Source organism: Orycteropus afer, unplaced genomic scaffold (genome assembly GCF_000298275.1).
Source record: "Orycteropus afer afer isolate SDZICR_OR568_19922 unplaced genomic scaffold, OryAfe1.0 scaffold00024, whole genome shotgun sequence".
In the NCBI taxonomy this organism is placed as follows: domain Eukaryota; kingdom Metazoa; phylum Chordata; class Mammalia; order Tubulidentata; family Orycteropodidae; genus Orycteropus; species Orycteropus afer.
The window spans coordinates 14,368,615-14,383,888 of NW_006921611.1; the positions used below are offsets into that span (position 1 = coordinate 14,368,615).

A 15,274-nucleotide genomic window follows, 5' to 3' on the forward strand; every position below is an offset into this window, starting at 1 on the left:
GTGGGTTTGAACCGCCAGCCTTCTGGTTAGCAGTCAAGCGCCTTAGGCACTATGCTACCAGAGCTCCCATTAAGTAACCAAAACACACACCTACCAGGTGACAGGTGGTGAGTGCCTAAGTGCTGCCAAACTAGCAAATATAGTAGCACCCCAGGCCTACTCACTTGGGTATATCAAAACAAAAACAAATACAGAAAACTTGGGCAGATCACACCAACATACAATCACCAATTAAACAAATAAAACAACATCACAATTTCTCAAAAACAAGTGACAGTCCCAGTTCACAGAAATAAGCAAGATAAAGTAGTACAAACAAGGGAGCAGGATACAGACCCAGAAAACCTTCCTGAGGAAGAAGTAGCATTAGAACTACCTGATAAGGAATTCAAAAGAATTATATTTAGGTACCTTCAATGGACTCAGAGACAGATCAAGGAAAACACAGACAAAATTAAGGAAAATACTGACAAAATTAAAGAAAACACAGATAAAACTCTAGAAGAATTTAGAAGAAAATACAAGAACTGAGAAAATAAAAGAAAAATTAGAAACTATACAAAAACAGGAAATAGAAACCCAGAAGATTAATAATAAGATTTCAAAAATATAAACATAGTAGAAGGACAAAGGAATAGAAAATGAATCAATGGAAGACGAATTAGCAAAATTGAAGACAAATCTCTCAATACTACACTAAGGGAGCAATCAGAAAAAAAAATTTGAAAAATGAAAAAAGGCTAAGATGTGAGACACCGACACCATCAAGAGCAATAATTTACGTGTGGTACAGTGAATTGCTTGGTATAGCTTTCTAGCCAGTCTTTGTGACTCCCACCAGATTAATGAGTGGGACTATGCAAATAAGGTGTATGGGACTCTAACATTGGGGACTAGTTGGTTTTGTCATTCTGCTAGGCCTAAAATGAGCCTAGAGGCAGAAGTGGGGATCTCACTGCTTCTATTATTGAAGAGCTGGAGTTGGGGTGGAGTGAATCCTTGGACCTGAGAGCCCTGCACTTGACCTCCTTGGAAGAGAAGACCAGCAGAGACTACCAGCTGAAGAACTGCAAGGCACAAGACAGAGTGGCTGGCCTGTTGGCCCCTGGAGCAAGAAAGCTGAGTGCCTCTGGCCAAGAGGCTTGCTGGTGGAGTGGGATACACTTAGGTGTAGCTATCAGCAGAGCTAAAAGAGCTCTGTAACACTTGCTCGAGTAGGCCGAGAGGCCAAGGGCCAGAGAACCATGCCAGAGGGCACAACAGAGGGGAGACTCTCCTGTTCAAAGAACTATATCCTGAGAGCATTCCTAAACCTGAGTTGTAGCCTGTTACTTCCCTAATAAACCATAATCATGAGTACTGTCTATGAGTTCTGTGTGGCCACTGCAACAAATTATTGAACCCAGTAGAGAAATAATGAGTGTTGTGGGAGGACAGTAGGTGTCAGAGTTGGTAAAATCGCTGAAGGGTGGTGGCATGTCTCGCCTCATAGGAATAAGCCTTGGGCTGCTGATGGTGATTCTGTCTCCCTTTTGTGAAGTTAGAGGAGCTCAGAAGATGCCACTCCTATGCCCTTTTTGCAATGTGTGATTGGCATTCTAGAACAGGAAGCAAGTGAAAGCACAGAGAAAACTGTCCAAGTTATGTTGGAAGAAAATTTCCATGATATGATGAAAGACAAGAAAATATGCATTCAAGAAGTTCAGTGAACCCTAAACAGGATAGACCCACAAAAAAAATCACCAAGATATATCATAATCAAACTTTCCAAAACCAAAGACAAAGAAGAAATCCTGAAAGCAGCTTGGGAAAAGTGAAGTTACCTATAAAGGGAAACCAATAAGAAATCATGCAGAAGAGAAGGCAATGAGATGACATATATAAAACCCTGAAATAAAAATTGCCAACCAAGAATTATACACCCAGCAAAACTGCTCCTATGATAATGAAATCAGGACAGTTCAAGATGAACAAAAACTAAGGGAATTTGTAAAGACCAGACCAACCTTGTAAGAGATCCTAAAGGGACTCCCTCAGATGGAGAATCAACAACAGCAGACAACAAGCTGCAGTCAACATACATGACAACATAACCTAGAAACCAACCCAGATATAGAAGTACCCAAAGTAAAATAAACTTATAAGACTGAAAACAGGGAACCAGAGGCATGAATTTTTAAATGAAGACAACTACAAAGCAAAAGAAGGGAATAAAGAGTGTAGTTACAGAACTCACTAGGCTATGCCAAGAGATTTGGAAGACAGCTACCTGGCCAACTGACTGGGAGAAATCCATATTTGTACCTATTCCAAAGAAAGGTGATCCCACAGAATTTGTACCCATTCCAAAGAAAGGTGATCCAGCAGAATGTGGAAATTGTCAAACAATATCATTAATATCACACACAAGTAAAATCTTACTGAAGATAATTAAAAAATGGCTGCAGCAGTATACTGACAGAGAATTTCCAGAAATGCAAGCTGGATTCAGAAGATGACGTGGAATGAGGGATATCATAGCTGATGTCAGATGGATCTTGGCTCAAAGCAAAGAATACCACAAAGATTTTTAGTTGTGTTTTACTGACTATGCAAAATCATTTGATTGTGTGGATCATAACAAATTATGGGTAATATTGAGAAGAATAGGAATTCCAGAACACTTAATTGTACTCATGAGGAACCTGTATAACCAGGAGGCTATCGTTTGAACAGAACAAGGAGATACTACATGGTTTAAAACCAGGAAGGAAGTGCATCAGTGCTATATCCTTTTGCCATACTTATTCAATCTGTATGCTGAGCAAGTAATCCGAGAAGCTGGACTATAAGAAGAAGAACATGGCATCAGGATTAGAGTAAGGCTCATTGAAAATCTGTGATATGCAGACGACACAACTTTGCTTGCTGAAAGTGAGGATGGCTCAAAGTACTTACTGTTGACTTGAAGTACTTACTACAGTCTGGACTATGGATTACACCTCAAAATAAAGAAAACAAAAATCCTCACAACTGGATCAGTAAGCAGCATTACGATAAATGGAGAAAAGATTGATGTTGTCAAAGACTTCATATTACTTAATTCTACGATCAACACCATTGGAAGCAGCAGTCACAACATCAGAAAACATATAGCACTGGTCAAATCTGCTGCAAAAGATCTCTTTCAAGTACTGAAGAGCAAAGATGTCTCCTTGAAGACTAAGGTGCACCTAACCCAAGCCATGGTATTTTCAGTCGCCTCCTATGCATGTGAGAGCTGGACAGTGAATAAGGAAGACTGAAGAAGAGTTGATGCTTTTGAGTTGTGGTGTTGGTGAAGAATACTGAGAGTACCATGGATTGCTAAAAGAACTAACAAATCTTCCCTGGAGGAACTGCAGTCAGAATGCTCCTTGGAGGTGAGAATGGCCAGACTCTGTCTGATCTACTTAGGTCATGTTGTCAAAAGGGACCATTCTTTGGAGAAGGATATCGTGCTTGGTAAAGTGGAGGGTCAATGGAAAAGGGGAAGGCCCTCAATGAGATAGATTCGCACAGTGGCTACAACAATGAGCTCAGGTATAGTAGGGATTATGAGGCTGGCACAGGGCCACGTAGTGTTTCGTTCTGTTGTACATAATGTCACTGTGAGTCAGAGATTACTTGGCACCTAACAACAACAGTTACAGAACTTCCAGATGGAGAGGAAGTCAAGGCAATTTCAAGACAGGATGGACCTTTAGAGACTTAAGAAGAAAGTAATAAATCACAGGGTAACCTCAAAAAAATTAATAAACCTTGTTATCAAAATAAAAAAGAGGAAAAGTACAAATATTTAGCAAATATGAAAACTAACAGCAATGAAAGAAATGATAAAAAAATATATAAACAAAATGAGTTTAATACAGAAAATTATATAGAACAAAGTAATCAGCACCACCACAAAAAAACACATAACAAAATATAGCCGTAAGTTCATACTTGTTGATAATTACAGTGAATGTAAATGGATTAATGTACCAATCAAAAGACAGAGAGTTGCAGAAGGGATAAGAAAAATAACCTATCAATATGCTGTCTACAAAGACACACCTTAGACACAAAGACAAAAACAGACTAAAAATCAAAGGTTGAAAAAAAATATCAAGCAAATGGCAAACAGAGCAGGAGTAGCAATATCAAGTTCTGATAAAATAGAATTTAAGACAAAAATCACCATAAGAGACAAGGAAGGATTTACAGAATGATTTAAGGATCAATAGAACAAGAGGACATAACCATAATATATACCAATGCACCCAATCAAGGAACCCCAAAATACATAAATCAAACTTTAACACAATTGAAAAGAGACAGAGTTAACTCCACAATAATAGTAGGAGAGTTTAATACACTGGTTTCAATGAAGGATAGAATAACTAGAAAGAAACTCAACAAAGACATAGAAGTAGTAAACAATACAACCAATCAACTTGACCCTGTGGCCATATATATAAAACACCTCACCCAACAACAGCACAATATATAGTCTCTTCAGCATGCGTTGAACATTTGACAGAATAGACTGTATGTTAGGTGACAAAGCAAACCTCAATAAATATTATAACATCTAAATATTGCAAAGCATCTTCTCAGGTCACAATGCTGTAAAATTAGAAATCAACAATAGGAAAAGGAACAGAAAAAAACACAAACACATGGAAATTGAGTAACATCCACCTTAAACTACTAAATGAAACTAAAAATGAAATTAAAACAATTCCTTGAATCAAATGAGAAAGAAAACACAACATACCAAAATCTTTGGGACACAGCAAAAACAGTGATCAGAGGAAAATTTATAGCAATAAATGTACACGTCAAAAAAAGAAGAAAGAGACAAACTGAACACCTTAACCTAAGATCTCTAACAATTAGAAAAATAGCCAGCAAAAAAACCCTACAGTCACCAGAAGAAAAGAAATAATAAGTATTTGAGCAGAAATAAATGAAACAGAAAATAAATATAATCAACAAGACTAGAAGTTAGTTCTATGAAAAGATTAATAAAATCGAGAAACTACTGGCAAGCTGAATGAAGAAGATGATGCAAATAACACAGATAAGAAATGAAATGGGCAACATCACAACAGAACCAACCAAATAAAAAGGATAATATCAGGATACTGCTAAACAGAAGGCTGGTGGTTCAAACCCACCAGCTACTCCTCGGAAGGAAGGCTGGGCAATCTACTTCTGTAGTAATACTACCTCAGAAACCCAAGGAGAGGTTGCTATGAGTCAGATCTGACTCAATGGCAGTGAGTTTTGTTGTTTTGTGTGTGTGTGTGTGTGAAGAACTGTACTAGAACAAATTTGAAAACCTAAAAGAAATGGGCAGATTTCTAGAAACACACCACCTACCTAAACTAACACAGTCTGAACTAGAAAATTTGAACAGACCAATAGCAAAAGAAGAAAATGAACAGGTCATAAAAAAAATTACAACCAAAAAAATCCTGGCCCAGATGGCTTCACTGGCAAATTCTACCAAACATTAAGAGAAGAGCTGACACCAATTCTACTCAAACTATTCCACAATATAGAAAAAGAGGAAATACTTCCAAATTCATTTTATGAAGCAAGTATAACCCTGATACCAAAGCCAGGCAAAGACACCACCAAAAAAAGAAAATTACAGACCAATATCCCTCATGAACATAGACACAGAAGTTCTCAACAAAATCCTAGCCAACAGACTCCAATAACATATCTACAAAATAATAAATTATGACCAAGTGGGATTCACACTTGGTATGTAAGAACAGTTCAACATTAGAAAAACAATTACTGTAATTTGTCACATAAATGAAACAAAGGAAAAGAACCACATGATCCTATCAATTGATGCAGAAAAGGCATTTGACAAAATCTAACATCAATTCCTGATTAAAATGATGAACAAAATAGGAATAGAAGAGAATTCCTCAACATATTAAAGGCACATGTAGAAAAAACAATGGCCAACATTATTCTCAATGGGGAGAGACAGAAAGCATTCCTCTTACAAACATGTTCCAGACAAGGATGCCCTTTATTACCACTCCTACTCAATACTGTATTGGAAGTCCTTGCTAGTGCAATTAGGCAAGAAAGGGAAATAAAAGGCATCCAAATTGGCAAAGAAGAAGTAAAACTCTATTTGCAGATGATATAATCTTATACATCTTTGGGATTTTCTATAAATCCCAAAGACTCAGTAAGAAAACTAATGAAACTAATTGATAGTTTCAACAAAGTGACAGGGTACAACATCAACATAAAAAAATCAGACAGACTCCTTTACATTAGCAAAAAGGCCTCTGAAAAGGAAATCAGTAAAGCAGTATCATTTATAATAACCACCAGAAGATGAAGTACTTAGAATAAGTCTACCTAGAGACACAAAAGGCCTGTGCAGGGAAGGCTACGGAACAGTACTGCAGGATACCAGGGGAGACCTGCATGGAGAGAGGACAGTGCCATGGGGCATAACATCATGAAGGTATCGGAGCTTCCCAGATATGGTGCAATCCTGGTCCAGATTCCATCATCTTTCTTGGGGAGATGGAAGAACTGATCGTCAACTTTATATTGGGGGTGGAGGGAAACTCCAGATAGGTAGAACACTGCTGACGAGGAGGGACAGACTGGGGGGGCCTCACACTCCCCGATCTCAAGACCTCCTGTACAGTCACAGTAGTTGTAACAGCCTAGTACTGGTGCAACAACAGACATATGGAACAGAGGACCAGGGTTGAGATGACTAATCTTTGACAGGGGGCTAAAACTTATTGAAAGGGGAAATGCTAGCAAAACTGGATGTCCACTGTCTTATACCATGTATAGGAAGGAGCCCAAGTTGGATCAAAGATCTGAATGTGAAACCTAGAACTATGGACACCATTGAGGAAAGAAAGGGATAGACTTGGGGACCCTAATACAGGGCATGAATACACTATCAAATGTGACTGGAAACACACAAGCACCAGAGGACAGAGTGGATGGCTGGGACCTCCTAGGGACTGGACACTTATGTGCATTAAGGGATATCACCAAGGGAGTAGGAGGAGGACCACAGACTGGGAGAAAGATTTTGGTGGCATTGTCAGATGGGGCTGATCTCTAGAATTTGTGGAAATACTTGATGACTTGGCAACAGGAAGACAGATGATCCAATTGAAGGATGGGCAGGCACTTCACCAAGAAGGACATTCAGGCAGCTGGCAAACACATGAAGAGATGATCATGATCACTGGCTACAGTGTGTTGGGGGGTGCAGGTCAGGATAGCAATGGGATGTTGTCTCACCCCAGTACTGATAGCAAAAGTTCAAGGGTAAAGAATAATGGGTACTAGGAGGAGTAATGAGAGACTGGAGCCCTCATATACTGCTGGTGGGACTGTAAGATGGTGCAGGTACTGTGGAGGGTGATGTGGTGCTTCCTTTAAAGGCTGGAGGTAGAGATGCCATGTGATCCAGCAATCCCACTGCTGGCTGTATGTCCTGGAGAGGTGGGAGCCATGACACAGATACGTGCATGACCATGTTCATCACAGGGTTATTCACAGTGGCAGGAGGAAGGAGGCAGCCTTGATGCCTATCAGCAGAGGAGTATATGGTATATGCAGACAGTGGAATGCTGCACAGAGTTGGAGAGTGGGATGAGTCTGCAAGGCATCACATGGCATGTATAGCCTTGGAGCCCATTGCGCTACGTGAAATTAGTTGATCACAGGGGGCAGGTGCTGTATGGAAACACTATTGTGGAGAGTCAAGAAGGGGGTTTCACCAGAGGAGAGGTATTTCTTTGATGGTTGCCACTGAGGGGGAGAGGCAGGCCCCTGGCTGGAGGATGGATGCATGTTGACTTGGGTGAAGGAAAAGAGAGAAAATAAAATATAAAAGTAAAAAAGTAAAGAAAATGAGATGGTGCCTGCTACTATTATTCTTAACTCACTGTAATGAAATAGAACAGTAGTTCCATACATAGCACCTAAACTAAAGAACTCTTGATGTATATGGTATTCATGTATTTGAACTGCTATTCAAAGAAACAGATTTCTATTTATTGAGAAGTTGAATAATTAGCTTTTTTTTTTTTAACCCTTTGAACTCACAGACACTAAATAAAAGTGGACAACAAGGACAACAGGATATCAGAAGCAATCTACCCTATTACCTTAGACCCAGAGGTAAAAACAAGAACACAATACAGCCATCTTTCAATTGACTGGGTTATCCAATTAGAAAATTACCTAAGCCTGGGTTGACAAATAAAGTTCATCTTGCCTACCATACCTCGCTGATTACTAACACCTGCCTGGAGTACTGCGTTAAGAGGATGATTGAGGCCACATCCAGGCTCAGAAGAAAAGAGGGCCAGATCGATTCAAAACAACTACCTGAGGGTTAGGAGTAGAGAGTAGGGACATTTGTGCCAAGGATCTGCCTTCTCTAATGGCCCTTTGATTCTCCCCATCTGATCTTTCATTATTTTGCTGCTCATTAGTATTTTCAACAGACAACTGAAGATAGAAAGTGCAATAAATGTTTAGAATTTGTTGGTTACTTAGGCAAAAACTTAGGGAAGAGGTTGAAATTAATGGATAAGGCAAAACTCAGACTGGTCAATACTTACCAAACAAACACAACATGCAGAAAACCATGCATGGATTTCAAATACTTATGTCATCCCTGGCAGCATTAACAACAGCACCTTCCCTAAGAACTCTATGTGATGAAGCCAGTTAGACAAAACATACAAAGGTGAGAAAGCAATTTATAAGATCGTTGTATAAACCAAAACACCAAAGCCACTGATTGCCATATAGTTGATTCTGACTCATGTGACCCCACAGGGCAGGGTAGAACTGCCAAGCATGGTTTCCAAGGTTATAATCTTTATGTAAGCAGATTGTCACATCTTTCTCCCACAGAGTGACTAGTGCTTTTGAACCACAGACCTTTCAGTTAGCAAGCCAACTGTTTTTAACCACTGCACCACCAGGGCTCTGTAAGATCATTGTACACTATATTTAAAATTGGTCTTTATGTTTCCACATAAAGGAATAATTAGGACCCTATCTTGAATACAGCTGTTCAAAATAAAGAAATATTACCAATAAAAAATAGGTCTAGTGACACACTTAGTCCTCAGAGTGTTTGCCATTGTGTAAGCCACCAATCATAAAGCGGAACTGAGCATAGGGCTCAACGATAAACCTAGGTTTAAAACCTGGCTCTGTCACTAATAGCTGTGTTATCCTTTGTAAAGTTTCTTAGTACCTGAACCTCAGTTTCTATGAGATTAGATAAGATGAAGTGTTCAGCATATAATACTCAACTCAAGGCCATCAAATCGACTCCAACTCAATAGCAACCCCTCCTTGGGTTTCCGAGGTGGTATCTCTACGGAAGTAGATTGCCCAGTCTTTTAATAACTGACCACCACCCTCTCAATATCATATAAGCATAGCAAACAATGGTTATGTGATAACTCATTACTCTCTATGAAATCTTTCTGAAAGCCCAGGAGAAGCCATGGGAAGAGGAGTATAGAAAGCATCTCTTACTGATACTAAGTAAATGAAATCACTATATTTTTCTTGTCCCACTGTATGCTCCAGGTTTTTCATTTTTATCAACTCTCTTGAGATCACAAAGAAAGAAAAGGTAGAGTACTTTTATACTCAGATTAAGACGTAATAGAGCTTGGGCAGGGCTCTCGAGAGAAGAACCTTCCTGCCCTGGGAAAGACAAATCATAAACAAAGCTACCAAAAAGTATTGAGCAATAAGGATTGGATTGAGTGAAATGAGCTCAGGAGATACAAAATAAGAAAAAGGGAAAATTAGGGATCCAGCCTTTGTACATGTATGGGACTTTATCTAAATAGCCATTTTACCAAGCATGGCATTGTTTGCTTACCACAAAAGAGGTGTCCACAGTTTGTTTCAATGGGGAAGGAGGCCTGATGTAAACAGATTGGACAGTACATGTCAGTGTAGAACTGCTGTCGAGCAGCAGCAGGTTCATCCTGATGAGAAAACACACACACGTATTCACACATGACACACATAGGGCTTTCAAATTTATCTTCCTGTCAAATTATTCTTAGAAATACATCCAACAGTGCATATTCCCCACCAAATTTTAGAAATCACACATAGACACGCAATAGTTAAAGATCTTTTAGTTTTGAAAAAGTCACGAGACTACTGTTACTTTACTTCTGCTGGTCTGTTACCTTCCTTCCCAAGGGCAATTTAAAGATAAAAACCTGGATTAACTCAGGAATTTCTTTTCTACTCTATTGGAATGAGTCAATTATTGAGTGATTGGTTATGTACAAGACTGAGCTAATGGATAAGCAGAAGCATAAGAAGTGTGAAGTTATTTTTAAGTATTGGCTCTTTTTCATTTTTCACATTTCCTCCTGACAAATGTTGCATGTACCTCACAAGAGACCAGAGAGAAATTTTCAGAGAATATTTGGTTGTTTTAAAAGTAGAAAAATTTAAGAGTACTAGCACCTTGAACTTAATCCTTTCACATAGTTAGATGAATAAATTTCAGTATGTTTCTTAGATACATCACTCTTGTGATTCTAGTAGGAATGCTGAGTAGAAGCACGAGTACAAGATGCATCAGTTATTAGAGAAACCTCTAGGACACGACTGCCACAAGGGCAGGGACTTTTATCTGTAGGACCCCAGCACCTAGAAAAGTACCTAGTGCTAGTACTTAATGTACATCTGTTAAAAAAAAATACATTTGTCAAAAACTGTTTTTATAGCACCCAGCACACAGGCAGGTGTTAGGTAAATAAAGGAGCAGTATAAAAACATCAAGTTATTTTTTTTTAAAAAAAGAATAAATTTGCTAAATATTAAATACTCTTAACTATGCACAAAACCAAAGATTTTTATCAGCCAGTATTAATAAGCCATAACTGACATTTCTTATTTCCTAAAATACCAGAGTATTCTCCAAGCCAAGGTCACACCTTGATGATATGGTCTTTTATGTCCATTTTCAAGGTGCAAAAAAGAAAATGGACAGTTCTTAATGCCCTCAATGCTACTACCTTTTCTCCTCATTATTATTCTCTAGAAATTGACAAAAATAAAATTACCAGCACTGTTCAATAGAACTTTCTGCAATAGTGGAAATTATTATCCGCACTGTCTGACATGGTAGCTACTAGCCACATGTGGTTAATGAGTACTTGAAATGTGGGTAATATGACTAAAAAACTGAATTTTTCTTTTTATTTAATTTTAAGTAATTTAACTAGTCACATGTGACTGGTGACTGTATTATTGAGCAGCCCAAAGTAGATGAAGTCACTAGCTTTATTCTAACTCCAAGAGTTAAATGCCAAGCCTACGAAGGTTGAGATAGACAAATAGGACAGTGGCAAAGACGTGTAAGATCCACTTCAATCTGGGACTCCTTCATGGCTGGGTCTATTCATGTATGAATATGTGCAAGTCTCATTTAATATGTTAAATGTGGATAATAATAGTTTCCTTATTTTTCAAGTTGGCTGTTTGATGATTAAATGTTGTATGTGAAACCACTTGATAAACTGTAAATCACTTAACTAGCTTGAATTATTGATAACAATCATTTTGGAACAGAGTTCTACTCCTAATGCTTAAACTGTTCTTGTATCAATTAATTACAGTTCCATGAGGGTAGCAATTTTTGTCTGTTTAGTTCACAATTGAATTCCCAATGCTCAGGACGGTGTCTGGCATATGGTAGATGCTCAATAAATATTTGGTGAATAGATAAATTATAAAACTCTCATTGGAACTAAAGTTTGCTTGGTGGGTAGGAAAGCAAGTTTTCAGTACTTGATTTTTCATGTTAGCTATCCCAGCATGAAAGTGCACCCACCATATGCAATTTCTTCCAGCCTTCATAAAGTATATTACATTTTGGTTCTTAAGATATTTCATCTGGTAAGAAGCAAAGAGGCCAAGGAGAAAAGTTTTCTTCTTTGGCTAACTAGTATTGTTAGTGCTGACCACTGAAGAAAACAAAACAGAGTCATCCCTTCTGGAAATTTTTTCATAGGTCTTAGGGAGTATACACCAGAAAGAATAGTTTTCCACTACATTTCATGAAGGCAAGTAGACAGTGATTATTTCCTCACATTAATAATGAAAAAACTGCAGTCTTTTAAAACGAGTTAAAAAACAAACATGAAAAAATCTGAATAGATTAAGACTAGGTATTTATTTGCCTAACCTGAAATTTACAGGATAAGGTGAGGTAATTTAAACCAGGAAAGCAGCCTTGGTTTCAAAAACAACTTCTTAATGTTTCATCATGATTTCATGTGCAGAGGGAATTATATCCTCTATGCCACATATAAAAGCATGTGTTTATAACAACAATACCTGTTCTGTTTGAAGTTGTTCCCGAAGTTCCCTTACTAGCTCTTGGTTTTCCGGGTGAATGTTTTGATGTACATTTCTGTTGAATAAAATATAATGAACTTTGAATATAAGGTAGCCAATTTTCTATAATTAGGTCTAATTTTCAACTGAGAACTATTGGTAACTTAATAAATATAAATGATGGCATATGACTTCACTCCAATTCTAAGACCAAACTACTCTGGGCTCTTCTGTGGTGCATTCTTCTACGATCACTGATCACTGGCTGATACCAGGTTTAAATAGCAAATGATGAACTTCTGGGGCCTAGTACCTTGGGGATTTATTTAATTGCAGACTTTTAAATAATATAAAGGACAATTCACACATTTAACTTGTGAAATGTCTTCAAAGTAAACAGCTATATAATTCTACATATTATGCATTTAACCACTTTTCCACATCAAATTTGTCCTCTCTCTCAACTTTTCACTCTTGAGGGGAGATAAAAGAAAAACAAAAACTAAAATGATGCAATATAGAAAAGCCAAACCCTACTACTAATATCTTAACATTAACAATTAAAATAGAGAACCAATGGCAAGAAATGAGTGGCTAACATAAACAGATGGGATGGGACATGTGAGCATTGAAACTTAGAAGTCCACACAATCCCAGCCTTACTCTGTAGAAGAGCCTTTTCTTTCTGGGTGAGCCAATATCCAACAGAGATAACAACTCTAAATCAATATCCTAATGGGAGAAGAGGAGCTCTGGTAGCATAGTGGCTAAAGCACTTGACTGCTAACCAGAGGGCTGGTGGTTCAAACCCACCAGCCACTCCTCGGAAGGAAGGTTGGGCAATCCTACTTCCCTAGTGATACTGCCTCGGAAACCCAAGGAGGGATTGCTATGAGTCGGGGCCAACTTGACGGCACACAACAACAACAATGGGAGAAGAAAAACTAAAGAAATCCACTCTATAATTATTTACCTTCAGGAAAAAAATTCAAATTTTAGAAAAGAAAACTGACAAAATTTAACCAGAGAGGACAGAGAAACAATTTAAAGTCAAATAACTAGAAGCTCCATATAAATGCTTTGAAATTACTTGAACTCTGTTTAAGCCCTTTAATTTTTGTTTCTTTATTTTTACATATGATACATTCTTACGACTAAATAAATGATCTATGAAAGAAGGCTGTCTGTATATGAAAACAATCTACCAAGGAACAACCCAAGGAATTACCTCATGTAAATACTAGTAAATACCTAGCCAAACAGGATTTCTCTATCCTTTGAGCCTGAAAAACTACTCTTTTCATTGGAGAAAGCTAATGGAGACTTTTGAGAATACAGGAATGAACCAGGGCAGTCTTTCTTATGGCTTCTTTCCATAAAAAAAGAAGATAAGGTCATTCTTAGTAGAGTATTAGAAAAGCCACTGTATAACCATCCCATTAGTAAGAACAAATTGCCCAAGCTTCTGAACATTGGCTATAACGCAGGTTATTAAATGTGATTGGCAGCTATAAGTACAGAAACAAAAATCTAGAAGACTATGGAATGATTAAAATAGAATGAAAGCTAGCCTAGAAAATCTGGGATATATGTCACCTTAAAACCAAAACCAAACCCACTGCCACCGAGTCGATTTCGACACATAGTGACCCTACAGGACTGAGTAAAACCCACAGGGTTTCCAGTGCCTAAGGCACTTGACTGCTAACCAGAAGGCTGGCGGTTCACATCCACCAGCCACTCCTCAGAAGGAAGGTTGGGCAATATACTTCCCTAGCGATACTACCTCGGAAACCCAAGGACGGGTCACTATGAGTCCGTCCAACTCCACGGCACGAAACAACAACAAATCTTTACAGAAGGAGCTCTGGTGGTGAAGTCATTAAGGCATTTGGCTGCTAACTAGAAAGTCATGGTTTGAACTCACCAGCTGCTCCGTGAAAGAAGATGAGGCAGTCTGTTTCTGTGAAGATTTACAGGCTTGGAAAACCAATAGGGAGTCATTACGAGTCAGAATCGAATTGATGGTAGTGTTTTTTTTTTTTTTTTTTTAATCTTTATGAAAGCAGACTGCTTCATCTTACTCCTGCAAAGCAGCTGATGGGTTTGAACTGCTGACCTTTTTGGTTAGCAGTCGAATGCTTTAACCACTGTGCCACCAGAGCTCTTTCAATTCATCTTAGCCATGAGAAAATGACAGAGTATTTGATACTTAAGAAAGTTAAAAGAAAGATGCCAGGGAAGAGTGTGGCTCGAATATACAAAGTACACTTATTGCTGTTACTGCATTTATGATCCTTATTTGTACTTTGAAAGGGCAAATCAAAACCACCAACCAGTTAAGTTGTACGTGGCCCTGGAAAGGAGCCAGAAATCTCTGATATGAAGAAAGGAAACATAACCTAAACTCTGAGACAAGGACAGAGCTTGAATCCAAGTTACGTTGTTGTTGAATCCAAGTTTAAAAGTATGCAAAACTGTGTGGTTTGTGGTTAAACTCCACACCAGACCCTTTTGACTAGCTTCTGATATATCAATTAATGGCAGCTAGTATTAATAGTTTAAAAAGAAGGAAAAACAAATTTTAAAAGATTTCAAATAAATTAATTACAATGACTAAAAACATCAAAGTATAGAAAAGATGTAAAAGGTTACTTTGTTTGAATTCTAAATTATTCATGCCCTCCTGGACTAATCGATTACAACTGCTAATTAACTTTGAAGAGATGGACAAGCAACTTAACTCAACCTCCGACCCAATTACAGGAGAGAATCATGATACTATCCAAGTAATGGGGAGCCCCTTATCTAATTTGAAAAGTTATTTCTAACATTGGGCCAAAATCTCCTCATTGACTTT

At 38.1% G+C, this 15,274-nt stretch overlaps 1 protein-coding gene across 1 annotated transcript in view; it reads right to left on the reverse strand.

Annotated features, from left to right (window-relative positions):
- RNF170 (ring finger protein 170) overlaps positions 1-15,274 on the reverse strand; it is a 32,672-nt gene that overhangs the window by 10,224 nt on the left and 7,174 nt on the right. Inside the window, exons 2-3 of the mRNA XM_007935038.2 lie at positions 12,415-12,490; positions 9,932-10,040 (exon numbers count right to left, since the gene is read on the reverse strand). Of these exons, the coding sequence (XP_007933229.1) occupies positions 9,932-10,040; positions 12,415-12,490 (185 nt within the window). The remainder of the gene's footprint in view (positions 1-9,931; positions 10,041-12,414; positions 12,491-15,274) is intronic.